The sequence below is a fragment of the Schistocerca piceifrons genome, chromosome 6, assembly GCF_021461385.2.
Source record: "Schistocerca piceifrons isolate TAMUIC-IGC-003096 chromosome 6, iqSchPice1.1, whole genome shotgun sequence".
NCBI classification, from domain to species: domain Eukaryota; kingdom Metazoa; phylum Arthropoda; class Insecta; order Orthoptera; family Acrididae; genus Schistocerca; species Schistocerca piceifrons.
Genome location: NC_060143.1, coordinates 297,803,527 through 297,830,947, shown reverse-complemented (window position 1 = coordinate 297,830,947; position 27,421 = coordinate 297,803,527). Strand labels below are relative to the sequence as shown.

At 42.1% G+C, this 27,421-nt stretch overlaps 1 protein-coding gene across 1 annotated transcript in view; it reads right to left on the bottom strand.

The window, feature by feature from the left end:
• The window catches only part of LOC124803280 (beta-galactosidase-1-like protein 2), a 257,902-nt gene that overhangs the window by 130,888 nt on the left and 99,593 nt on the right, over positions 1–27,421 (bottom strand). The window contains exon 2 of the mRNA XM_047264463.1: positions 571–694. Within this exon, the coding sequence (XP_047120419.1) occupies positions 571–694 (124 nt within the window). The remainder of the gene's footprint in view (positions 1–570; positions 695–27,421) is intronic.

Here is a 27,421-nt window from a genome sequence, read left to right as displayed (position 1 = left end):
AAAAGAAACAATCGCCAGCTAGCTTTTTCTCCTGTTGTCTTTCTGTAAAGGATCCAGGCGTTGATTCCAGCAAAGTAAATAAGGAACTCTACGATGATGAAAAACACATATATAGGCCATTTCGGCAGCCAAACTTGACAGTGTACAGACGAGACATCTGGTCCAGAATATCAACTCAGAATTTAATGGAATTATAGAAACTCACAGTTTCAAGGAGTTTCTTTTGTGCTTGTTGATCCATTGCAATTGACTGGTGCATTGTGCTCAATAGAAGAACATTTTTCTTGGTCTACCCCTGATAGAAAGTAATAGTTGTGTCAACAGATTTGTATAAAATAGTATCATACAAAGATACGGCAGTAGACTTTGTTGCTGGAGGAACTTCTCTTCGGGTTTCCTTTAGTGTACCCACCATGGTTGCGTTCTCCCGCTTCAGCTGCTCTGCAAGATGTTTGACTGTGAAGAACCTGTAACATGTTAGATTTCTTCCTTTCGAAGTTTAAGGTTGCACGAGACATGTAACAGTAGGCTCTGCAACAGGCATGTTAGTTGGTCTTTCACTTTGTTTACCCAAGTAAGGAAATCCATTCACCATATACTTGTTACTAGTATCTGCTGCAAGCCAGAACTTCAAATCAAATTTGTCTAGTATTGTATATAGCGGCCCGAGGTTTGCATGGACAGAGCTGCTCATCTATGGTTATAAATGCACCTGGTTTATAGTTCTGGATACAGTTGACTACAAATGAATTCGGGGCTGGGGTCGCTGTTGCGAAGGTCTTTAGTCTTTCGGCACGTGTGTGCTTGTCATCGAATCTTAAATATCGCATGACTTTTATGAACTTATTTCTTCCCATAGTGCGAGAAAAAATGCCGGTCCCACACTTGACACAACAGGAGTTTCAGGGTGAAATACTTTCATCCATAAAGTCCATGTGTATACATTTTAGCTATGGCAGCTTCAAATTCGGCATTATCAAGTACCCATGTGTCATCTTGGAGAAGTTCTCGCACTCTAGTTTCTGTGAAGTTTTTCATGTTCTGTAGAATATTATTGTCTACCAACATTCACCACGTACTCAAGTAACTGCCTGCGACTATAAGTTTCTTAGGGTTATGCGTTGGCCCAGGCAACGAAAAAACGTTGTGACGCCCCAATCTTGCAGGACCATGCTCTGGTGCAATTCGAGTCCACACAGTTCCGTAGGCGGCAGTCTATGCACTTCCGGATGCTGAGATGCTCGGCTGCGAGTACGAATTTGTGGTGTCACTGAATTCGAACGTGTAAGCACTGGGTTATTCGTATGTCGTTGAACAGGTTTTGAATATTCATCTTCTGATTCTGATGATTCGCCATATTTTGGGGCTGATATTCCACGTCATCTTTGTAACCTTTGTCAATTTTATCATCCAAATCATCACATTCTAAAATCCTTCTCCTTCAGAATCTTCTTCTGGTAAAGTGTTAATGTAATTCACTAATTCTTCATCCGAAAGAAAACACTGGCGCGCCATAATGATGAGGAAGTGCGCGAAACTTCCACAAAGCACAACGTATTGAGAGAGAACAGCAACTAAAGCATGCCCACTGTTCCACTAAATAAATTACAATGTGAAGAGGGTGACGGAACGAGATCACAGAAATGAAATAAAATAATCTAAGCAAATGAAAAAAATCCACTGTTGCACCTTTACAGACACGAAACGTAAAATATATCTCAACGGTCAGAGTGACCAGCTGCGATCCCTTAAGGTAAAAATGTTTATAATTCGCTCATTTTTTGTAATAGAAATTTGTCTTTTACAGAAATTGCAAACCACCAAGTCATGAAAAACAAAGTCCATAAATTAAAATGTACGCTATTTATTAAATGTTAAACAACGCTCATCGGTCAGACTGACGGGTACGGTCCTTCTGGTGTAAGAGTAAACAATAAATCGCGACGCGGCGCACTTCTCAACAATACAAGCCGTTGCTTAGCGTTAGTCTGAGACTAGACAGTTTAGCGAGCAGCATGAATGTGTTTCCTTCTGCAGTCAGGATGATCTGAAGAAAACCAGGAGACGCTGTAAGAGGGCGCCACGGCAATAGCTGTCGGAAGGTAAGCCACCAACAAACAGCAGAGTTGTGCCAATCAAAACACAGGCTCAAAATCGGCTGCACATTTCTGCGGATGCACAACATAAATTATCACAGGCGTAATAAATGAAAAGCACCAGTTTGCTTTTGTTTTACAATATTACTTTTATTGTAAACCGGTTTTCGGCTTAATGTCTGAAGATGGCCATGACTTGGTGGTTGTAGAACAAAAGCAAACTGGTGCTTTTCGTTTATTATAATGTTGTTCTACCAAGAACCGACAGCAGATTCTGTTAATATCACAGGCGTATTTGTGCAACGAATATGAAAATTTTCGATAAGATAATTATATTCAGGATGGATTGATTTTACAAACTAGCCATTACAATTGTTTATCCCGGCTTGTCTGAAGCAGTTTGTCTTGTCAAAGTATGGATTTTATGGCCGGCCGAAGTGGCCGCGCGGCTCTGGCGCTGCAGTCTGGAACCGCGAGACCGCTACGGTCGCAGGTTCGAATCCTGCCTCGGGCACGGATGCGTGTGATGTCCTTAAGTTAGTTAGGTTTAACTAGTTCTAAGTTCTAGGGGACTAATGACCTCAGCAGTTGAGTCCCATAGTGCTCAGAGCCATTTGAACCATTTTTTTATGGATTTTATAATTCTTGTAATTACAGGAAAATCGGACAGCTACAAATTATCCATTCTCGTACGAAGTATCTGAGCCAAGTGCACTTCTATATATGTTCGTATACACTGGCGGAAAAAAATCGCAACAAGAAAGGAGTTGTGCAACATAAACGAATGTTGGTCGGCGTGTTTCTACATTTGAAGGATAATGTCTATTCAGATTTCGCGCTAGCTGCACAAGGATAGCGCTAGTAGCGCCTATACGAGAATAAATTAGGTCATAATCCTTCTCATACCTGGTCCATAGAAGAGAACAAGATAGACGAAGTAGAAACAAAAAAGAATATCGTCGGAGAAGGTATGAGAAGAGACAAGTTGGGCCAGATGTGCAAGATTACCTTCCTATTCCATCCTAGAATAACCAAGAATTTTATGATCACTTTCAATAAAAATAAAATGCTCAATGTCCATTATCATGTCACTACTAAGAACACAATGACCGTCCACAGCAAGCAAGAAAGCACTTCATTTCTGATCAGCAGTTGACGTCAGCGTCACTGACGGGAACAAGCACCGAATCGAACCATTATATCGGCGACAACCAGTCGCGCATCAGAGCTAACCAATGCACACTCATTCACTCAGAGGCAGCGGAGTAAATACCCTCTCACACTCTCTGCACCTTACCATTGTGTGCCAATTTCTTCTCGAATACGTCTTCGATGAAACTGTACGACATCTTTGCAACACCACAGCAGGGTTGTGCAGAAAGACAATAACATGCGACTAGTCCACAAAAGAGTTGAGAACAATTCATTTAAATACAAACAAACTGAACCCCACTCGCGGGAAAACAGATATGCAAAAACGTTAAAAGGAGTTTATGTCATCTCGATAAACATAATTTAAATAATTTCTGCATATTTGTACCTTGTAAAGTGTTTTATTGATTTTGTTTATGTTATTATGTGTTTAAAGGTAAATTTGGTTCATTGAAATGTAATACGTAACAATTTTATGTCAAGTGTGTATAAATGTGTATATTCTTGTTATATTACTAGGTCACAGTACCAGTTCAACATGTAACAAATGTAGTTGAACTGTAATATTACGTCAGCGTATATAAATATGAATATTATTGATTATTAGTCGCAGAAATAGTCCAATAGGTACAAGATGTTAAAGAATTTGTGTTAATAATTTTAAGGTAACTATAACTTTTGCAGGTGTAGCGTAAAGCATCGAAAAGAAAGTAGAAATATGTATATGTATATGTTTATTTAAATGGAACTATGTTTAACAACAGTAAATGTTTAAGAAAGTTAAAAGGAAGTGGATTAATTTCTAATGCAATAAGTGTTATTGGTGGGAAGAATCACTAATGTCAAAACGATATCCTCAAAAAGAGAAAAACAATTTCTTCCCACGCTGTATCCAATGGCATTGGTATAAAGGGCACACATGTTTGTGTTTGCTTCTGCTCCTGTCATCCATCTATTGAACTGCAACAGAAGAATATGTCGGACATATTCCGATTTCTCCACTTGGGACTCCGTTTTCTGGTGTCCAGAGCTCCACACACTACCTCCAAATGACAACATGTAAACTTAAATGGCAATAGGGAACTTCAAATAAAAATGAGGATCGATAAATAAACCCATAGCAACCGGAATACCGACATGCAAAACAAAAACTGAATGAACTTATGACCAACCAATTCCTTGAGTGTAACGACAATGTCCATCTATCGGCTGAAGTTTCTTCAACTTGTGATGCACACAAACTTATGGTGTTGTTTTCTCATTAAAACATTTCTCAGAGACAACTTAGAAAATGGTATCCTCATGCACCGGCCGCGGTGGCCGAGCGTTTCTAGGCGCTTCAGTCCAGAACCGGGCGACTGCTACAGTCCCAGGTTCGAATCTTGCCTCGAGCATAGATGTGTGTGATGTCCTTAGGTCAGTTAGGTTTAAGTAGTTCTAAGTTCTAGGGAACTGATGACCTCACATGTTAAGTTCCATAGTGCTCAGAGACATTTGAAGCATTTTATCTTCATCCACCAACATTCAGTTTGAGAGAAAACTGCACAAACAGACTATACTGTATTTATCACTTTCTGAATTCTATATATGTTCTGATGTCATAGTTGCTTGAATTCTATGTGTCTCCAGCGTCCATTTCAAAGCTGGGCAAGTTATAGAACGTAGAAGTATCATTCTACCAATAGCAGAATAGCAATTAGTAGTAGGGAGATGGAGGTGCTGGTGAAATTTTGATATCAAATTGATACATAAATTAATTAAATCGATCAATTAATTACCCTCCAACCAAGCCCACCCCCACCCCCAGATAACGTCATCTGTTTCTCTCAGACTGCACGCGGGCCACCACACCCTCCCCCTACCCACCCCTCCGCCTCCTCCACCTACCCTATTGGTATGAATTTCGAATTTTGGTGGGAATTTCGAATTTTGGTGGGAATTTCTTTGTCCCAGGGCCGCGCTGACGTCCTACCCCGCCCCCAACCCTGGAATTGGAGGGAAATTAAAAATGGCAGTGCCCTTTCTGGGACTCGAACCCATGTCCTTCTGGACAGAAAGCCCAAGTACACTCCCCTACACATGGAAACTGCCCAGATACAGGAAAGGAAGGTTAGGTTGGTGTACCTTATTTATTTTGATTGGGAAACTGAAGTAAAACTCGGTCCTAATTGCGTAATTAGTCATAAAGAATGGGCCTAGTTACACAGCTATAAGCATAGCTCTACACAAGGACTGCCTAAATTCGCAATACAGCTCAAAAATTGACGACACCATACGACAGGTGCTATCCTTCTGAGAAAAAAATTCACAGTACCATGTGAAAGTAGGGGCGGACGCACTCAATCTCTACCCTTTACCTACAAGCTGGCGGGAAAAAGGCTGGAGTGTAAGGTATTATATTTACTTTTTTTTGTAGGAAATATATTCAATTCAACTGATAAGATGCTTTTGTCGTCGGAGTTCGCTACAGATGTCTGCTCGACAATCACCCTGCAGCCGAGGTAACTGAAGGCAATTTATGCTACCACAACTGATGGAAAAAATGCATCACTGTTCTAATTACACTTCGAAATTGTCGTGAAAAACCCAGCGCTGGTAATGATGGTTCAAATGGCTCTGAGCACTATGGGACTTAACATCTAACGTCATCAGTCCCCTAGAATTTGTAACTACTTAAACCTAACTAACCTAAGGACATCACACAGATCCATGCCCGAGGCAGGATTCGAACCTGCGACCGTAGCAGTCGCGCGGTTCCGGACTGAAGCGCCTAGAGCTGCTCGGCCACCACGGCCGGCTGATAGTAATGAATGCGCCGTAATGCAACACATGTACTGGAGATCAGGAAAAAATTATCATATAACACAACTACTGCAAAAACCGACCCCAAGATATTGCAGATGGCAGCAGTTGCAGCTGTGTCCTCCTCTACGAGCGCTTATGAACTAACCAAATTGGAGGTAATCGTACCCCCTTCCATCCCTCATCCCTACTTCCCTCCCTCCCTGTTCTCACCATAGGTAGAAATAGAGGCCTGTTCTATCATGCCGCTGGTGGTCCACAAAGAGATCCTTCTGGTGGCGTTGATATACAGTCCCGTCTGCAGAAAACTATCACACATAGACAAAAGACAAGAACAAGACACTTCATGAAATCTTTTAAACACATTCTCGGAAAGACTGGACCCGCCATGGAACAACAACGACTTGGAAAACAGGAAGCCCTCTGCCTAAAGTGACCGCACGCCCCATCGTAACTGGGAGCACAGTCTTCCTCAGCTGTGGCCAGAGCATCCTGCAGGGCATGAGCTCGCGGCCTCCTTGAGGCTATAACCATTCACCAACACAAAAGGGAAATGTAGCAGCACTACCCCGCCCCAAAGACCGCGCCCTGACCAGAGGACAGCTGCCTAGAACGGCCACACACACACTGGACCATCCCCCATACCACCCTACGCAAATACCCGCCATTCTGTGATGGAGAACAGTTTTACTTGATGTCAATGCGTCTCTTATAATCAAGCATCTTTTAAAAAGAGAAACACAATCGTGACGATAACGAATGTCGTCATTCCTCGAAAATAGGCGCAGTCCATTTTCTTTTATGCTTATGAGCAAAATCGGTATAGTTTTTACATTACAAGATACTATTCGCATCTCATTAGTTTGCAATGTCCAACGATGTGCACCGTCGCTGATTACATATGACGAAAATGCAGAAGCCTGTACACGTCTACCATTAATAAAACCGGGAAAAAACTTCACTGTTTTGCTGCAAAAACTACCGATCACTGCAGAATGTCCTCGTTATTTCGAAACCGTCATCAGAGTAACGAAAAAGCGAGAATGTAAACTCTGAAGAAGAAAACATTTATGTTACGCAGTTTCTTTGAGCTTGATGAACAAATTTCATGACCTGAGAGCGGCCCTCACGCTCAGCTCAGCGACTCTAAGTAAACTGTCATTCACGTGTGTATTACAAACATTTCAGACACATAATATAACATTAGAGAATACAATCTTTCACGCCATTGGCTCACACATGGGAAATACATAATCATTTTAGGTTCGACAACAAAAAGCTATAATTCAAGAGGACGTTGCTGTTTTGTACACTATGGCAAGTTCCGTTCTACCAATGTGACACTAATTCACATCTCTGTTTATGAAACAAATCCTGTGAGTCTCTCTGGTAATGAATCTCCTATAAGATTTTACCACGTCTCTCTCTCCCGATATATCGAAAAAACAAATACTGTCTGCATGTTGACATCGAACATATTACATAAACACATATTGCTCCACTGGAGCACGTGGCCAGAGCTCGAAGTTGCTTGCACAGATCTGCGTAAAGTTTTGTCGACTGCACTGCAGGAAGACCATATCCAACAGACTATCAATCACAAGGGAGGGTTCCTGTGTTGACTCTTCATACGCAGTTTAACACATTGTTTTTTTCGGCTGTAATCCATTCAAGCAGTGTAAAACTACAGCTATGTATGTCCCCCTACACTTCGTTTTTCTACCATGAATTCGAGATCTGTCTCAGTTGCTAAACCGATATTAACACGTTTCGATCCTTTAGCTCTCGCAGAAAGCTGAACGTCGCATGGTGTAAACTATGCGTCTCCCACAGCACACAGATTGGAAGAAATAAAACAGAGAGGCGATGTTTCTCATTGACAAAAATTTGGAACACACCGCAACATGTAGAAACTGGAAGAGTTTGTAGCATTGTAGAGCATTTCCACCAGCTATCTGAAGATGATTACGTATACAGTTAATCTCATCTTCCACGGCAACGGGGTAGCGGATGTCTCGGAGTTCTGTTTCAAGGAGCATTGTTTCCTCATTTTGTAATCATGTATATGATTACTGTTCTAGTGTTGGCAGTTGCCGGCCGAAGTGGCCGTGCGGTTAAGGGCGCTGCAGTCTGGAACCGCAAGACCGCTACGGTCGCAGGTTCGAATCCTGCCTCGGGCGTGGATGTTTGTGATGTCCTTAGGTTAGTTAGGTTTAACTAGTTCTAAGTTCTAGGGGACTAATGACCTCAGCAGTTGAGTCCCATAGTGCTCAGAGCCATTTGAACCATTTTGTTGGCAGTTCCTGGAAAGTGCCGTTCACAACACGTTCGAGGTAGCAGAAATAAAAAGAGGTACTGTTATCTTATCGGTAAAAAAAATTAAAAAAGTAAAACCATGTGGAAGGCATTAATGAATGTAGAAATGGGACAAGTCTGCTCCATTGAGGGACGCTTCCAAACAACTGTCTGAAGGTGATGACCTCTAAATTTAATCCCATGCTCCACAGTGACAGCCGGCCGGGGTGGCCGAGCGGTTCTAGGCGCTACAGTCTGAAACCGCGCGACCGCTACGGTCGCAGGTTCGAATCCTGCCTTGGGAATGGATGTGTGTGATGTCCTTAGGTTAGTTAGGTTTAAGTAGTTCTACGTTCTAGGGGACTGAGGACCTCCGAAGTTAATTCCCATAGTGCTCAGAGCCATTTGAACCATTTTGAACCACAGTGACAAGTTGCAGATATACAATGTTCCGTCAAGGCTCCCTCCATTTCAGCCAAGTGGTCTCAGTCAATCATTATGCGGAAATGAAGAGCGCACCAGTGGATGGATGGGATGATGGAATGGGAAAGACACTGTCGATATGGGGCGATGATCGGTAATACACACTGCAGTTGATAGCGCGATCAATTTTGCAATTTTATGAACTGCTCCGTAATTTCAGTGCCAGCGAATGACACAGCAGAAAGCTTCCCAATTTTTGAATTATCGCTAAATCACCCCTCCACTACTTTACAAGTACCATATACTAGTTTTTAAATGCAGACAGATGACTGTGCAGTACATCCATTCAGTCATAAGCATCAAAGTATGCCAGTTGTTCCGTAATTTCAATGCCAGCCAATGACACGGTAGAAAGCTTCCCAATTTCTGTATCATCGCTAAATCACCCCGCCAGTACTTTTCAGCTACTATATACTACACTGTGAATGCAGCTAGACGATTGTGCAGTACGCCCATTCGACCATATACACTAAAGTATGCCACTCAGCGTCCTATATTGATGCAGTTAGGTCATCTAAATACTTCCAGTGCATCGACCATAGTGCACAATTTACGATTCGACTGGCCATCTTTCCCTGTGTGGATGGGTGTCAAAGCGTATTCTTGTAGTCATAGAATAAAGTGGGAGATTAACAGATCCCTCCCACATTGTATTTGGCCAATCCTCCCCGCAACATCAATCTTACCCACAGTACCCATCCAAAAGCACAAGATCTCTCCAGATGCGTGCGTGTCGTAGTGGGTAGTACGTCTTACTGGTGGATAGTGGACATTAGAGTGTTGCAGTGATATAACACACGGCTAAGAAGAAACGTGTGGTTTATACAAGATGGGGTTCCAGACGGATGGAGTTTGAAACATTTCACGTAAATCAACTGTGCTATCAATTCTGAAGCATTATTCTACTGTCTGGATTCAGTACCAGGAAGGTACCGACATGAGAGAAATGATCGTAGAGCATAAACGCACACTCCAATGATTACACGGCTGTGCACCTAAAAATGCTGTATTGTTATTGCCATAGAGTTTCCAAAGCATTAGTCATGCAGAATGCGAAGCCCTTAATACTCTAATGCGTGATATATTTGTCCAACATCAGACATGCAACCACCCCGCAAGTTCCCTACACCAATCACTACGGTGACAAAATGATAAAACTACAGCCTTCTGTAGGACACTTAGAAGATGCAACAAGTCCACTAAAGAAACAGCTTACACTACACTCGTTCGACCTCTGTTAGAATATTGCTGCGCGGTGTGGGATTCTTACCAGGTGGGATTGGCGGAGGACATCGAAAGGGTGCAAAAAAGGGCAGCTCGTTTTGTATTATCACGTAATAGGGGAGAGAGTGTGGCAGATATGATACGCGAGTTGGGATGGAAGTCATTAAAGCAAAGACGTTTTTCGTCGCTGCGAGATCTATTTACGAAATTTCAGTCACCAACTTTCTCTTCTGAATGCGAACATATTTTGTTGAGCCCAACCTACATAGGTAGAAATGATCATCAAAATAAAATAAGAGAAATCAGAGCTCGAACAGAAAGGTTTAGGTGTTCGTTTTTCCCGCGCGCTTTTCGGGAGTGAAATGGTAGGGAGATAGTATGTTGTGGTTCGATGAACCCTCTTCCAAGCACTTAAATGTGAATTGCAGAGTAATCATGTAGATGTAGATTCTGGTGTCCTAGGATGGCATCGTCAGTGTATATCCACTGCTCGAGCTGCTTATAAGCTAACTAGAACAAAGTCCAGAGACTGCTGTTCTGTGTCTTAGGAAATTGATGGATTTTGTTCGTCTATTTAAGTCGGAAACGTATGTACCCTCAATCTCATTTCTCGCATATCATTAGTAGTTGTAGTATCAGTTTTTATGGATGTGACTATGTCTCACTAGGAAATAGAGCGAAAAAAAACCGACATGAATATTTTCGACAGCTGATACATTGAGATACCACCCACACCCTGCAGCATAAAAATGCACATGAAGAAGCAATACGGTCAGTAGCCAAAGGAAATGTAACAGTCTTACTGCTGTTTGCAGCAGCATCACCACGTCTCTGGTTATATTCCTCTTGCACAGAGAATTCCTGGGCTGATGTTAGGTGGTTTTGCTCATGTGCATGACAATACAGCAATTTTGTCCCAACACCACATCCCTCGAGTACGCCCACACACACTGTTTAAGGTGATTCATGTGATATCGGTCCACTCTCCTACAAACACTCTAGGGAACGGCTTAAGTCTGATAAACGCATTGATTATTCTTCTTAATACTTAAGTAATAACATTGTTAGTGAGAACCTGCCATAATTCGGTAATACTACTTTCGACTGCATGTGTGAGAACACAGTTATGGATTGGGATACATAAGTTTTGCTTGCTTTAATATGGCGCCTCTGTGTAACACTTACGTCGCCTTTGTCGTGTGACGAAAACTCACATAATTTACTGTAGGATGGGGAGGGTTAAAAGTGAATGCAGCCAGAGCATAATATTTAAGTTTTTCTCAGTCTTGAGTGTCCAGGTACCACTAACCCACCTCAGTTCCACGCATTTAGGGGTACTTTTTCTCTAATTTATTTTTGCTCAGTCGGTTTAAGTAATTTTGCAAGTTCTCTTCTCGATTTTACATGTTTCGTCATATTTTCCTCAACTTTACGTATTGCCCATCAATTTGTCGTAATTATACCATGTTTTTCCTCGATTTTTACCGATTTTATGTCTTTTTCATATTTTCTTGATTTTTTCTGTATGTATATGATCATATTGCCGGCGTACCCGTGCTTTGTTTGATTTTATAGAAGGATATTTGCATATCCTACACACCAGCGTACTAAGAATTCCTTTCTGTCCGAAGATCTACATATATGCATTTTGAAAAATACAGTAACTCTCGCCTCGTACCTAGATGAGATTCAACGAGTGGTGCAGACTGGAAACTTGCAGTCTGGAAACAAATCCTTGTCCTGCTCTGGCACATCAGAGTGCTTGTCTGCAGACTCATGTAGCGATTTGATGGAAACTCAAAATCTGAGACATTTCTACACGTTCATCTGACTTCCACTCTACCGCGTAGGGATATGCAGCAGGGAGTTGACATGCGCAAGAGTCGATTTCTGCTGCTGTTCTGATATTTTCTTCCCTTAAATATATGCTCTTATTGCTTACCAGATGAGCTTCGCTACTTTTGTTTACACCTTCCAACTCCGATACCTTCCCGCAGCCATGTCAAGACACCTACAAACTGTAGATTTCGAGTATTCTTTTATCCTAGTAATAAGTCATTCATTAGTTGCCAGTGTGTCGACTTCACTTAGCACCCTCGACTGTGAGAGTTTCCCCTCCCCGTACCTACAGGAGTGCGCATCCCTGGCAACGCAATTTATAGACGAACAATTAGGAAGTTATGTATTTGAACTGCAACCGTCCACCACTGACAGCTTGATTTCAGCTGCTTGTACGTTTGTGTTCAACTCTGCTACAGCCCCGCAAATAGCGAAGAACTCTTCGCAAAGCAATTCTGTAGCGGATATAAGCACATTTAAATTCATGTTGCTAAAGAAAATAAAATTTACAATGCAAGTTGTACTATCGATATTTCGTAACAATACTGTCTAGATTCTACAGTAATAACAACAAGCCATGGCGTCTCGCAGTGCCTATCACGCCTCATTTTGTACTCTTAAGGATCCACGATGACAGCACGTAATCAACCCAGTTCTGCGATTTTGTGTACCAGATGTGCGATGGAAAAAAATGGCTCTGAGCACTATGGGACTTAACTTCTGAGGTCATCAGTCTCCTAGAACTTAGAACTACTTAAACCTAACTAACCTAAGGACATCACACACATCCATGCCCGAGGCAGGATTCGAACGTGCGACCGCAGCGGTCGCGCGGTTCCAGACTGTAGCGCCTAGAACCGCTCGGCCACTCCGGCCGGCTGATGTGCGATGGAGGGAGACAGTCATCCATGAGTATTATTCTTATGTATGGTACAGAACAGCACATTAGTTGGACTGTATAGTACTGTATTCAAAGTGTCAAGTGACGCACAACCAAATATTCTACAGATGCAATGCATTCGCTCCAATTTTTCTATGTCTATGTTGATGTGTGTGTAGCGGATGCCTCCAACAGACACGACCCAGTCTTCCCGCTGGTGGATCCACTGCGGATTATATTGTGTCTAGAGGATGATCCACAATGCAGTACGTCTGTGATAGGGTTTGAAGGTGGATCCACCAGCGAGAGGACTGAGTGAGGTTTATAGCAGCCGTCCAAGACACTGACATAGGCACTGATATACAGAAAAGTAGAGCAAATGCACTGCATCTGTAGAATATTTGGTCGTGAGTGACTAGGTGCAACCGAGTGTAGTGCTGCACTATCCGACTAACGTGCTGTTCTGTACCGCACATAAGAATAATACAGAGGACTGTCTCCATCCTTCAGACGGACATCTAGCACACAAAATAGCGGAATTTGAATGATTATGTGTCGTTATCATGGATCTTTAAAAGTATAAAAGGATGCGTAATAGGCACAGCGAGAAGCCATGGTTTGTTGTTATTACCAGAGAATCTAGTCAATATTGTTACGAAATATCGGTAATATAAATTGCATTGTAAATTTTATGTTCGTTAGCAACATGAATTTAAATGTGCTTACATCCTACAGAATTGCTTCGCGAAGAGTTTCTCGCTTTTTGCGGGGCTGCACCACAGTTGAACATAAACGTACAAGCAGCTGAAATCAAGCTGTCAGTGGTGGACGGAATCGAGACTTCACGATTGGTAACATGCATCCGTAGTCTCTGTATGTATGTGTGTGTAGAGCTGTCAGTGGTGGACGGTTGGAGTTCGAATGCACAACTTGTTAACTGTTCGCCTATAAATTATGTTGCCGGGGATGCGCATTCTGTAGGTACGGGGAGAGGAAACTCTTATTGTCCAGGATGCTAAGTGCAGTCAACACACTGTCAGTTAACGAAAAACTTATTACTGGGATAAAAAAATTGGTGGAACGAGACTTAATATAATGTACAAAACAGCAACGTGCTCTTGAATTACAGCTTCTTGTTATCTACCTCGCTTCCCGCGCCCGGGTTTCCGGGTTCGATTCCCGGCGGGGTCAGGGATTTTCTCTGCCTCGTGATGACTGGGTGTTGTGTGATGTCCTCAGGTTAGTTAGGTTTAAGTAGTTCTAAGTTCTAGGGGACTGATGACCATAGATGTTAAGTCCCATAGTCCTCAGAGCCATTTGAACCATTTGTTATCTACATGTGAGCCAATGGCGTGAAAGATCATATTCTCTAATGTTATATCACGGTCTGAAATGTTTGTAATACACACGTGAATGATAGTTTATTTACTGGCACTAAGCTGAACGCGAGAGACGCTCTCAGGTCGTGAAATTTGTCCATGAAGCTCAAAGAAATTGTTTAACATAGATGTTTTTTCTTCTCGCATTTTCTTTACTCTGATGACGGTTTCGAAATAACGAGGACATTCTGCAGTCATCGGTAGTTTTCGCAGCAATGGCGTGAAAGATCATATTCTCTAATGTTATATCACGGTCTGAAATGTTTGTAATACACACGTGAATGATAGTTTATTTACTGGCACTAAGCTGAACGCGAGAGACGCTCTCAGGTCGTGAAATTTGTCCATGAAGCTCAAAGAAATTGTTTAACATAGATGTTTTTTCTTCTCGCATTTTCTTTACTCTGATGACGGTTTCGAAATAACGAGGACATTCTGCAGTCATCGGTAGTTTTCGCAGCAAAACAATGTAGTTTTTTCTCCAGTTTTATGCATGGTGGACGTGTATAGGCTTCTGAATTGTGGTCATATGTAATCGGCGGCGGTGCACTTCGTTGGATATTGCCAACTAATGAGATGTGAACTGTATCCTGCTACATAAAAAGTATACCGATTTTCCTCATGAACCTTAAAGGAACCGGACTGACCCTCTTTTCGTGGAATGACGGCATTCATTACCATCGCGACTGTTTTTCCTTTTTAAAAGACGCTTGATTATAAGAGATGTATTGGCGTTACATGAAAGTGTTCCCTTTGCAGAACTGAGGGCACTTGCGTAGGGTGGTGTGGGGAACGGTCAAGTGTGTGTGCGTGGGTGGGTTGGGGGTGAGGGGGAGGGAGGGCGGTCCTCGTGTAGCACTATGCATATAGTTGTGTAATTAGACCCAATGTTTATGACTAATTACGCAATTAGAACTGATCTTTACCTCAGTTTCCCAACCAAAATAAATAAAGTGCACCAACCTAACCTTCCTCTCCTGCATGTGGGAAGTTTGCATCTATTGAGGGTGTACTGCAACAGTGACACCGTTGCAGGACATCCATAGCCGATTGCTTCGACTAGTGCTGATCTATATCTATATCTAAATACATACTCTTCAAGCCACCGTACGCTGCGTGGAAGAGGGTACCTTGTACCAACACTAGTCATTTCCTTTCCTGTTACTCTCGCAGACTCGCAACACAGAGCAAGGGAAAAACGACTATCAGCATACTCCGTACGAGCTCTAATTTCTCTTCTCTTACCTTCTTAATCCTTACGCAAAATACACGTTGGCAGCAGCAAAATCGTTCTGTACTCAGCTTCAAATGCCATTTTTCTGAATTTTCTCAATAGTGTTCCTCGAAAAGAACATCGCCTTCCTTCCAGAGATTCCCGTTTGAGTTACCCTGTGTGTTGTTCGAAACTATCGGTAACAAACGCAGCCCGCATCTGAACTGCTTCAGTGTCTTCCTTTAAACCCAAACATTCGAGCAGTACTCCAGAATGGCTCTCACTAGTGTCGTATCTGGGTCTCCTTAGCAGATGAACCACACTTTCCCTAAATTCTCTCACTAAACCAAAGTCGACTTCCCTACTACAATCGTTACTTGCTCATTCCATTTCATATCGCTTTGAAACGTTGCGCCCAGGTATTTAAACGACGTGACTGTGTCAAGCAGCACACTGCTAATGCTGTTTTTCCTACTCATCCGCTGTTTTCCCCTCTCATCTGCATTAACTGACATTTTTCTACATTTAGAGCTAGCTGCAATTCATCAAACGATCAAGAAATTTGATCTAAGCCATCGTTTATTCTCCTACAGACAATCAATGACAGCACTTTGGCGTACACCACTGCATCATCTGCAAACAGCCGCAGATTGCTGTTCTCCCTGTCTGCCGTATAATTTATGTATACAGAAAATAATAGCGGTCGTGTCACACTTTCCTAAGGCACTCCTGACGATACCCACGTCTCTGACGAATACCGGCCGTCGAGGACATCGTACCGAGCGAGGTGACGCAGTGGTTAGCACACTGGACTCGCATTCGGGAGGACGACGGTTCAATCCCACGTCCAGCCATCCTGATTTAGGTTTTCCGTGATTTCCCTAAATCGCTCCAGATAAATGCCGGGATTGTTCCTTTGAAAGGGCACGGCCGACTTCCTTCCCTGTCCTTCCCTGATCCGATGAGACCGATGACCTCGCTGTTTGGTCTTTTCCCCCAAACAACAACCCAATCGAGGACATCGTACTAGGTTCTATTACTTAAAAAAGTCTTTTAGCCACTTACATACACTCTAAGAAAAGAAAACCAACGCACCACGGAGGAATTACCCGAATGGGACGGAAATCGGTAAATGTCCTGTACATGAAGACATAAACAAATGATTACAGTTTCAGAAAAACTGGATGATTTGTTCAAGAGAAAGAGCTACATCCGCGACACCCTTATATGGCAGAGCTCTAGGTCCTCTGGGCGGGTCATTAGAGTAATTACTGGTTCAAATGGCTCTGAGCACTATGGGACTTAATATCTATGGTCATCAGTCCCCTAGAACTTAGAACTACTGAAACCTAACTAACCTAAGGACATCACACAACACCCAGTCATTACTTAGAGTAATTACTACTACCAAATTATCTACATAAATAAATAACACGTTGGTCCACGCCTGGCCGTTATGCAAGGAGTAATTCGGGTTGGCAGTGATTGAGCTGTTGGATGTACGCCTGAGGGACACAGTGCCAACTTCTGTGCAACTGGCGCGTTAGATCGTAAAAATCCCCAGCTGGTTGGAGGGCCCTGTCCGTAACGTCCCCAGCGTTCTTAATTGGGGAGAGATCCGGTGACCTTCTTGGACAAGGTAGGATTTGGCAAGCACGAAGACAAGCAGTAGTAACACTCACCGTGTGCAGTCGGGCATTATCTTGCTGAAATGTAAGTCCAAGATGGCTTGTCATGAAGCGTACTAAAACGGGACGTAGAATATAGTCGACGTACCGCCGTATTGTAAGTCTGCTGTGGATGGAAACCAAAGGGATTCGGCTTCATCAAGAAATGGCAGCCCAGACCATCACTCCTGGTTGTTGGGAGTATGGTGGGCGAATCAGGTTGGTTTAAGCAGCAATGGTGGTCCGGAGTTCCCCTTTGGTTATCATCCGCGACACCCTTATATGACAGAGCTCTAGGTCATCTGGGCGGGTCATTAGAGTAATTACTACTACCAAATTATCTACATAAATAAAAATGTAAATTTGTGTTTGTTCATAATCGTAAATCTCCGAAAGTTCTTCACCGAATGCTTTGAAATTTTGATACAACGTTGCATTTGAATACGCGCGTTTTTTTATGTACCTACTAGAGAGCCACATACAATATATAAATACATACAGGGTGACAGTTATTGAACAATATGAAATAAAATCGTCATAACTTCTGAACCGTTTACGTTAGAACGTTCAAACTTCACGGTTGGCCTTGGGAGACGATGGGGATCAATATGCGCTGTATGGATTGGTTTAGCAACGAAGCACACTTTCATTTTGATGGGTTCGTCAATAAGCAAAATGGGCGCATTTTGAGGACTGAGAATCCGCATTTCCCGATCGAGAAGTCTCTCCACCCTTGACGGGTGACTGTGTGGTGTGCAGTGTCCAGTCACGGAATAATCGGTGCGATATTCCTTGATGGCTCGGTGACTATCCGACGTACGCGAAGGTTTTGGAAGATGATTTCATTCCCATTATACAAAATGACCCTGATATCGAAAAGATGTGGTTCTAGCAAGACGGTGCTCGACCCCATCGAAGCAGGAGAGTGTCTGATGTCCTGTAGGAGCGCTTTGGGGACCGCATTCTGTTTCTGGGGTACCCAGAGGCCATTGGCATGTGCTTCGATTGGCCGCCATATTCTCCGAATCTGAACACATGTGACTCTCTTTTCGTGGGTGCAAACAAGGTGTACAGCAGTAACCCCAAAACCATTGCTGAGCTGAAAACAGCCATTTAGGAGGTCATCGATAGCATCGATGTTCCGACAGTTCAGCGGGCCATGCAGAATTTCGCTATTCGTTTGCGTCACATGATCGCCAATGATGGCAGGCATATCGAGCATGTCAAAACCTAAATCCGTATATCTGTAGCGACATTCACATGTTGAATAAAGTGTGTGCAAGCAGTAGTTTGTAACTAATTTACGTTTTTTTCGTATAGTTCAATAATTGTCGCTCTGTACGTAATACTTACGGGAGACCTACATAAAAATGTAAATATTCGTTTCTTCAACAAATGAAATGATTAATAAGCGGAATTTTACGTGCTTGTACGATTGAAAGGAGGACTAAGATGAAAATCAACAAAAGCAAAAAAAATGATAATGGAATGTACTCGAATTAAATCAAGTGATGCTGAAGGAATTAGATTAGGACACAAGACACTTGAAGTAGTATAAGAGTTTCATTATCTGAGCAACAGAATAACGGATAATAGTCGAGGTAGAGAGAATAAAAATGGAGACTGGCAATGGTAAGAAAAGTGTTCCTGAAGAAAAGAAATTTGTTAGCATCGAATATAGATTTAAGTGTCAGGAAGTCTTTTCGAAAAGTATTTGGACGGAGTGTAGCCATGTATGGAAGTGAAACATCGATGATAAACAATTTACACAAGGAGAGAATAGAAACTTTAGAAATGTGGTGCTACAAAAGGATGCTGAAAATTAGATGTAAATGAGCATTTTTCAAGTATTGCAGAGAAGTTACTAAAAAAATTCCTCAAAACAAATATAACACCTGAAATAATGTTGCACTAAATACAATGATGTTACCTCCAATCACAGAGAATGAAGTCAATAAAACTGTTCAAAAACTAAAAAATAAAGTCAGTAGGCTTAGATGAAGTACCAATGTGTGTACTGAAACAATGCGTAGGAATTATACAAGGCCCCTTAACAAACGTAATAAATGAATCTTTCACATCAGGAACATTTCCATAGCAGTTAAAACAGACAATAGTTGTACCTTTGCTTAAGAAAGGTACTGCAGAAGACAGAAAATTAGTGGCCCATCTCCCTGCTGTCACCATTCTCAAAAATAATAGAAGCAATTATGAAAGACAGATTAATGAATTGCCTGAATAAATACAGTCTTTTAAGCGAATCACAGTTTGGTTTCCGAAGTGGCCAAAATACGGAGTCAGCCATACTAGAATTCACAAAATTTGTACTTGATGCTCTTGATAAAGATGAGTATGTCACAGGAATATTTTTGGATCTTTCTAGGGCGTTTGATACAGTCGACCACAAGATTCTATTAAATAAATTTGAAGCATTAGGAATAAGAGGGGTAGCTAATGACTGGTTTTAGTCATACCTAACAGATAGGGTACAAAGAGTAGAGATAACACATACTTCAAATAGATCCAAACATTTAGTAAAACACTTATCAGAAACAAAATACATTAATATGGGGGTTCTGCAAGGTAGCATATTAGGACCAATACATTACTGATGTACAAGAATGACTTTCCCAGCAGTGTTACTCATGGTGAAACAATTCTCTTTGTGATAACAGCAATATTATAGTCTTTGAGAAAACAACAGGATTCCTTGCAGAGAAAGCAAATGAAACTCTCAAGGAAGTTTATGATTGGTCAATAAATAATAAAATGACATTGAACATAAAGATAACTAATGCCATGAATTTCAGTTTGAAGAGAAAAAACGACAATGTTAAATTAAATATATATGGAATCCTGTATAGACTGTGTGACAAATGCAAAATTTGTAGGAATGAATATTGATTCTCAGTTGAAGTGGTGTGAACACACAAATGTACTTGCAAACAGAGTGTCAGTAGCATTATATGCTCTTAGAATCCTATCATCACTGTGTAGCATGGAGTGTCTTTTACTTACATACTATTCACATGTACACTCAGTTCTTACCTATGGCATTCTTTTTTGAGGGAACAAATGCACAAAATATGAACACAATTTGCAAACTCCAGAAAAGAGCCATAAGAATAATTACCAACAATAGTAGTCGAGCTCATTGTAAAGATCTGTTCAAAACACTGGGGATTTTAAGTGCTCCATGTGTATACATTTATCAATCAGTTGCACACATCAAAAATAACATTGGTATTTACTGCACAAACAGCTCTGTCCATGATCATGGAACAAGAGCTAGACTCAACTTACATTTACCAAGAAAAAAGTAAACATAAAAATCAAAACAGCGTTTTCTATCAAGGAATAAAACTGTACAGTACCTTACCAAAAGAGATTAAAGAAATTACAAAAATACTCTTATTTAAAAAGGCAGCTAAAAGATTCCTGTTATGCAACACATTTTATACATTGTAGTATTACTTAGATAAAACGGAGTAGGGATTTGGTAAAAAAATGTTATACAAATAAATAATAATAATGATTGTAAAACATCTAACATTCCACATAACACCTTCACACTACATTTTTTTCCTTCTTTTTTCCTTTTCTGGAAGTACTTATCCCAAGCTATGCATAGCACAATACTAAGACCTCTTCCTCTTCCAGAGCTCAACACCTCACTCATTATAGAGGGATGCTGGCTCAGTTTTTCACGATAGCAAATGGGAAGTTCAGAAAATGGCCCAGAAATCACCAGTGTGTGTGTGTTTGTGTGTGTAATGAGTGAAGTGTTATGAAACGATGTGTATATAGTGTGTGCAGTGACTGATAGTGTGATATGAGTGTACAGTGTGGCATTACATTATTTAATAAGTTATTTGGAAAAAAAATATTGTATACCAGGAGTAGACCTAATGATTGTGTCCAACTAGAAGTCTGTAAATGTATGTGAACACGAATTAGCTTATTTTAAATTGGTCTGAACTTTTAAATACTTTGACATATCCTATATCCATGTAAAAAAAAAGATCTACAGATGAATAAAGCCGCTACTACTACTACTAGATGGGTACTTCATGTGACTATTGAAGAGGTACTGAAAGAGAAATGGGGAGAAATTAAATTTAGGGCGTAACCCTTGACTAAAGGAGGTGTTGGTTGATAGGACACATTCTGAGACATCAAGGGATCGCCAATTTAATATTCGAAGGAATTGTGTGTGTGAGGTGTGTGAGGGGGGGGGAGGGGGATAAAAATGTATAGGGAGATCAAGAGATGGATAGAGCAAGCAAATTCAGAAGGACATAGGTTGCAGTAGTTATTTGGAGATAAAGAGACCTGCATAGAATAGGATTAGACTACTACAGAATCTGAATTTGCAATAACAATGAACAAGCCTCAAGGTCAGAGAGAGGGGGGGGGGGGAAGAGGAAATGGGCAGAGGGGTAGGAGGAAATGGACACAGAAAGCGGAAAGGGGAGATGGACAGAGAGATGATGCAGGGGGAGACAGAGAGGGATGGGAGGGGGGGGGAGAAGAGGATGATCATCGAAAGGGGGAGGAGGTGGTGGACAGAGAGAGAGAGGGAGAGAGTGGACAGGAGTGGATGGAAAGGGCGGGGAGGAGAAGATGGACAGAGAAAGGGAGGATGAGCTGATGGACAGACAGAGGGAGAAAAAAAGAGAGAGGTGGCAGGAGGAGATGGAGATAGAGGGGGAGGAGAAGATGGTCAGAGAGAGGGGGAGGAGGTGATGGACAGAGGGAGGCAGAAGAAGGAGGAAATGCACAAAGACAGGGGGAGGAGGAGACATAAAGAGATGGGGAAGAAACGTGTGCTTTTTCTTTTCTTTCTCTTCCATTTAACCCGACTGAGCTACAGCAATGCGTTGTCAGGAACAGCTAGCATTTTATTAAACACATTCGTAAACTTTTTAGACGCAATTGTTTGAGTATCGAAATTCCCACTTAAACGCTTGCGGTGGTCGAGTAACTTTGCACTGAGGTCAAGAATCAGCAAGCCATCTTTCAGACACTATGGACTAAGACTTCTAGTATATTTACCATAATATCTTGTTAACATGTCAAGTGAAACTTCCTGGCAGATTAAAACTATGTGCCGGACCGAGACTCGAACTCGGGACCTTTGCCTTTCGCGGGCAAGTGCTCTACCCAAGCACGACTCACGCCCCGGCCTCACAGCTTTAATTCTGCCAGTACCTCGTCTCCTACCTTCCAAACTTCACAGAAGCTCTTCTGCGAACCTTGCAGAACTAGCACTCCTGGAAGAAAGGATATTGCGGAGACATGGCTTAGCCACAGCCTGGGGGATGTTTCGAGAATGAGATTTTGCACTCTGCAGCGGAGTGTGCGCTGATATGAAACTTCCTGGCAGATTAAAACTGTGTGCCGGACAGAGACTCGAACTCGGTACCTTTGCCTTTTGCCTTTGCCTCCGCAATATCCTTTCTTCCAGGAGTGCTAGTTCTGCAAGGTTCGCAGAAGAGGTTCTGTGAAGTTTGGAAGGTAGGAGACGAGGTACTGGCAGAATTGAAGCTGTGAGAACGGGACGTGTTGAGATCTTACATCCTTGCACCAAACTGATAATATGCTTGTCTCAAGTTCCATTCAGAACACATAACACTGCAACACAGCCATTACAAAATCTTATAACTCCTGCCCTTGCACTCACTGTGCTATTAAATCAGAATCATTCTACAGTGAACAACTCCATCAACAGGCAGGCTGCATTAGCTTCCTCCAGCAACAATATACCAAGTAACTTTTGATAACTGTAGTTAACTTACGTATATTTTGTTTACCATAATTTCTTTTCATTGTAACATGTACACTGCAAAGCACTTGTTGACCATTTAATTAATTTCCTGGAGTTAAGGTGATTGTTTATGTATAAAAAACATTATTGCCTCTGATTAACATTGTCAGATAAAGTAGGTTTGCCCTATGTGCCAACAGATTTCCAATCAGCTTTACATCTGCCAGTGCCTCGTCTCCTACCTTCCAAACTTCACAGAAACTCTCCTGCGAACCTTGCAGAACTAGCACTCCTGGAAGAAAGGATAATGCAGAGGCATGGCTTAGCCACAGCCTGTGGGATGTTTCCAGAATGAAATTTTCATTTGGGAGCGGAGTGTGTGTAGTTATGAAACTTCCTCGCAGATTAAAACTGTGGGCCGGACCGAGACTGTAAAGCTGTGAGAAGGGTTGTGAGTCGTGCTTGGGTAGCTCAGTTGGTGGAGCACTTGCCCACGAAAGGCAAAGGTCCCGAGTACGAGTCTCGGTCCGGCACACAATTTTAATCTGCCAGGAAGTTTCATATCAGCGCACACTCAGCTGCAGAGTTAAAAATTCTCATTCTGGAAACATATTAAGTTATCCAAAAATAACAAATGACCAGTTGGTGTCTGTCTCAGGTTCTTCAGCCAACGTTTGTGTGATAATTTTTCTGTCGTTTCACCAGCACAAGTGGTTAGAATCATCAAAGCTACTCCCGCCATCGTTGGAGAGTAAAGCTTTGATAATTCCAGCCACTCGTGCTGGTGAAATGTCAAAAAATTGAAACTTCCTGGCAGATTAAAACTGTGTGCCGGGCCGAGACTCGAACGCGGGACCTTTGCCTTTCGCGGGCAAGTGCTCTACCAACTGAGCTACCCAAGCACGACTCACACCCGCTCCTCACAGCTTTAATTCTGCCAGTACCTCGTCTCCTACCTTCTCGGCCCGGCACGCAGTTTTAATCTGCCAGGAAGTTTCATATCAGCGCACACTCCGCTGCAGAGTGAAAATCTCATTCTGTCAAAAAATTGCCAGATAATCGTCGGCCGAAAAAAACCCGTTCACAAAACCTTAACAGTTTTATCCAAAAACGGTTTCCTCGATCATCAAGAGCTCTAAAAGTAAAAATAGTTATAGGTCTTGGTTTGGATGAAATGCAGCATGAAAAATCAGCTTCCTGCGAAATCAAACTCACTTCAAACTGTCGTTATTCCGTTCATCATTCTTTAAGAGAATTTGGTGCGAGGGAGCGCTTGTTTTGAGAGATGGATGTTGGCTTATCAACTTCACACTGAAAAATCAGCCGAAGAAACCCGTACAAAATGTGATGTATGTATGTAGAATGGAGGGGCGAATGAAATTTTATACCAAGACCAGAATTCCAACACGGGTCTGCTGCTCAGTAGGCGCCACCCCGGAACAGTGGCTTCGCCCTACTCTACGGACTGCCCTAGCGCGCCTCCCGCAGCGGTCCAAACTGACAGTCACGCCTCAGCCCACTTCGCATTCCCCCTAACTCGGAGGCTCTTCAACTGTAGTGGAATAGAACCTGCCAAGTGGGCACGACCTCCGGCCTCGAATAGCAGCCTTCGTACAAATTTTCATTCGTCACTTCAGTCTGCACATATAAATCATAAATGATTGAGACTCTAAAAGACCCCTAGAACTGTATAGTTTCATTCCACAGAAAATAATTACGTTTACGTCTTTCACCTTTACAAGAGGAGCCGCATCACAGTATTAATTCTTTAAAGGACTTCTGTGTCTGAGGAACATGTCTGTATTTTTGTTTGCCAGCCGGAGTGGCCGTGCGGTTCTAGGCGCTACAGTCTGGAACCGAGCGACCGTTTTGGTCGCAGGTTCGAATCCTGCCTCGTGCATGGATGTGTGTGATGTCCTTAGGTTAGTTAGGTTTAATTAGTTCTAAGTTCTAGGCGACTGATGACCTCAGAAGTTAAGTCGCATAGTGCTCAGAGCCATTTTGTATTTTTGTTTTGTTAGATTGACAATATTATTTGTGATTTTGGCAAGAATGCCTCTGTAGCCTCACACAATGTCTTTGTCAGTCTTGTGGTGTGAGTTTTTGTTGATGGTGACGGTTACACGTTAAGTAAGAGTTGTTTTCTCAAATATTACGGTGTGTGTGGAATACATACCCAGTAACGCAAGTTTTATTAGGTTTCTATTGTATTTCCAAAAGTGATACTTTTATTTCTGGTTAGTAGAACTAGATGCAGCTAACTGCCTTTTCTTTTAGACATTATTTTAAGTCAAAAGTCATAGCATTTTTTTAAATATGTTATACAGGTGGGGAAATGGAGCAAATTCCATCTACTTCACGAAAAAGGAAACGAAACGAAGTATTGAGAGTGGATGACCCAAATTTTGAAGAAAGAAACTTGCTAGGATGCAGGAAGATGTAGATGGAGAGATGTATTTTCTGATTATTACGATTGTTAATCAAAATATCCAAGGGTGTATTGCCGGTCTACAGTGTCCAACGGGCACAATATTTCGCCGAAATATTGTGCCCGTTGGGCACTGTAGACCGGCAGTACACTCGTGGATATTTTGACTATCAAATACGCCGGGAGAAACTCAAGAATCACATTACGACTGCTGATTCTTCGGCTTATCGTGAAAAAGCAACCTCTAAGTCTTCCTCTGATGAACAAGATTCTGTCTTAAGCGTTGACTTCTCCAGCACATGTGACCATACGAATAACAATATTTCAGTTCCTTTTATTTACGATGGGAAAAAATAGATTTTGTTGGCAACCAAAAGAATTAAATAAAACTACACGAGTACCTCGTGAGTACATAATCTGGGGAATACTGGAAGCAACAAGGTCTGTTAAAAATTCAGGTGATAATCCTGAGATACAAGATATTTGGTACGTTTTGTCTGATGATGAACCCATAGAACTATCTGTGAAACAGACAAATGTTGAAGTGGAACAGTACAGCAACAAGACTGAAGTACATTAGGAAAGTAATTGCAAATCTAATGATTTGTATGAAATTGTGGTATCGATAGCTACGTTGCCACAACGTAGGTGCGCTCTAGTAGGTTGGCACTACGAAAGTGGACGAACAACGCCGACCACAGCGCCCTCTAGCCGACGCTGTGAAGCTCGACGAGCGCCGCTCCAGATTCAGCCCATTTAATCAAGAGCAGACGACCTAGCAACTTAGCTTCTACTTCATAGGGGGCCAGCCATTCCAGACTTTGTTACTTCAATGATAGTTTGTCCAACTACTAGTAACTGCTAGCTTTGATACATGGACAAAGGCTTCGCATCTACGTGCTCATCTTTACCAAAAGTTACGTGTATGTCATTGACTAATATTCTCTATTAAATGTGCATTTAATTTACATGCAGTACCGAAGCATTTCACCTTTTCCTGCTCCTACTCGCGTCCTTCACACTCGGACTATTTTGCAGAAGCAGTTCACAGGAGCAGATCCACGCGCCGCCTATCCAGGCGAGATACAAAAGAAATAAAACAGGAAATGCCGTCTTTGTTCTTACCAGAATAATAGGAACACTACATGCAAGTGTATGAATTGTGATATAGCTGGATGCCTAGAATGTTCCACAAAAATGTGTGTTGAGTGATAAATGGATTAATTAACTAAAAATATTTGTGAATTTGAAGCTAATTCCTGACATTAACTTTTTTTTTACACAGTTTATCTATTTTTGTAGAGTTCCATTACACGAGTATTGATGAAAATGATACGTACTGGAATCCTTAATTGATGGGATTTTTAGTGAATTATTGTTGAGTTTCTTCATTGTACTAATATATTAATGTACCTCCTTGCCAAAAAGAAAAATGTATGTTACTTCCTGGCAGATTAAAACTGTGTGCCAGACCGAGACTCGAACTCGGGACCTTTGCCTTTCGCGGGCAAGTGCTCTACCAACTAAACTACCCAAGCACGACTCACGACCCGTCCTCTCAGTTTTAATTCCGCCAGTACCTCGGCTCCTACCTTCCAAACTTCACAGAAGCTCTCGTGCGAACCTTGCAGAAGTAGCACTCCTGGAAGAAAGGATATTGCGGAGACATGGCTTAGCCACAGCCTGAGGGTTGTTTCTAGAATGAAATTGTCACTCGACAGCGGAGTGTGCGCTGATATGAAACTTCCTGGCAGATTAAAACTGTGTGCCAGACCGAGACTCGAACTTGGGACCTTTGCACACTCCGCTGTACAGTGACAATTTCATTCCAGAAACAACCCCCAGGCTGTGGCTAAGCCATGTCTCCGCAATATCCTTTCTTCCAGGAGTGCTACTTCTGCAAGGTTCGCAGGAGAGCTTCTGTGAAGTTTGGAAGGTAGGAGACGAGGTACTGGTGGAATTAAAACTGTGAGGACGGGTCGTGAGTCGTGCTTGGGTAATTCAGTCGGTAGAGTACTTGCCCCCGAAGGCAAAGGTCCCGAGTTCGAGTCTCGGTCTGGCACACGGTTTTAATCTGCCAGGAAGTTTCATATCAGCGCACACTCCGCTCTAGAGTGACAATTTCATTATGAAAATAAATGTTGATTTATTTGGGTTTTTTGTTACTGTCAGGCACATATTTCCTGTTAAATAATA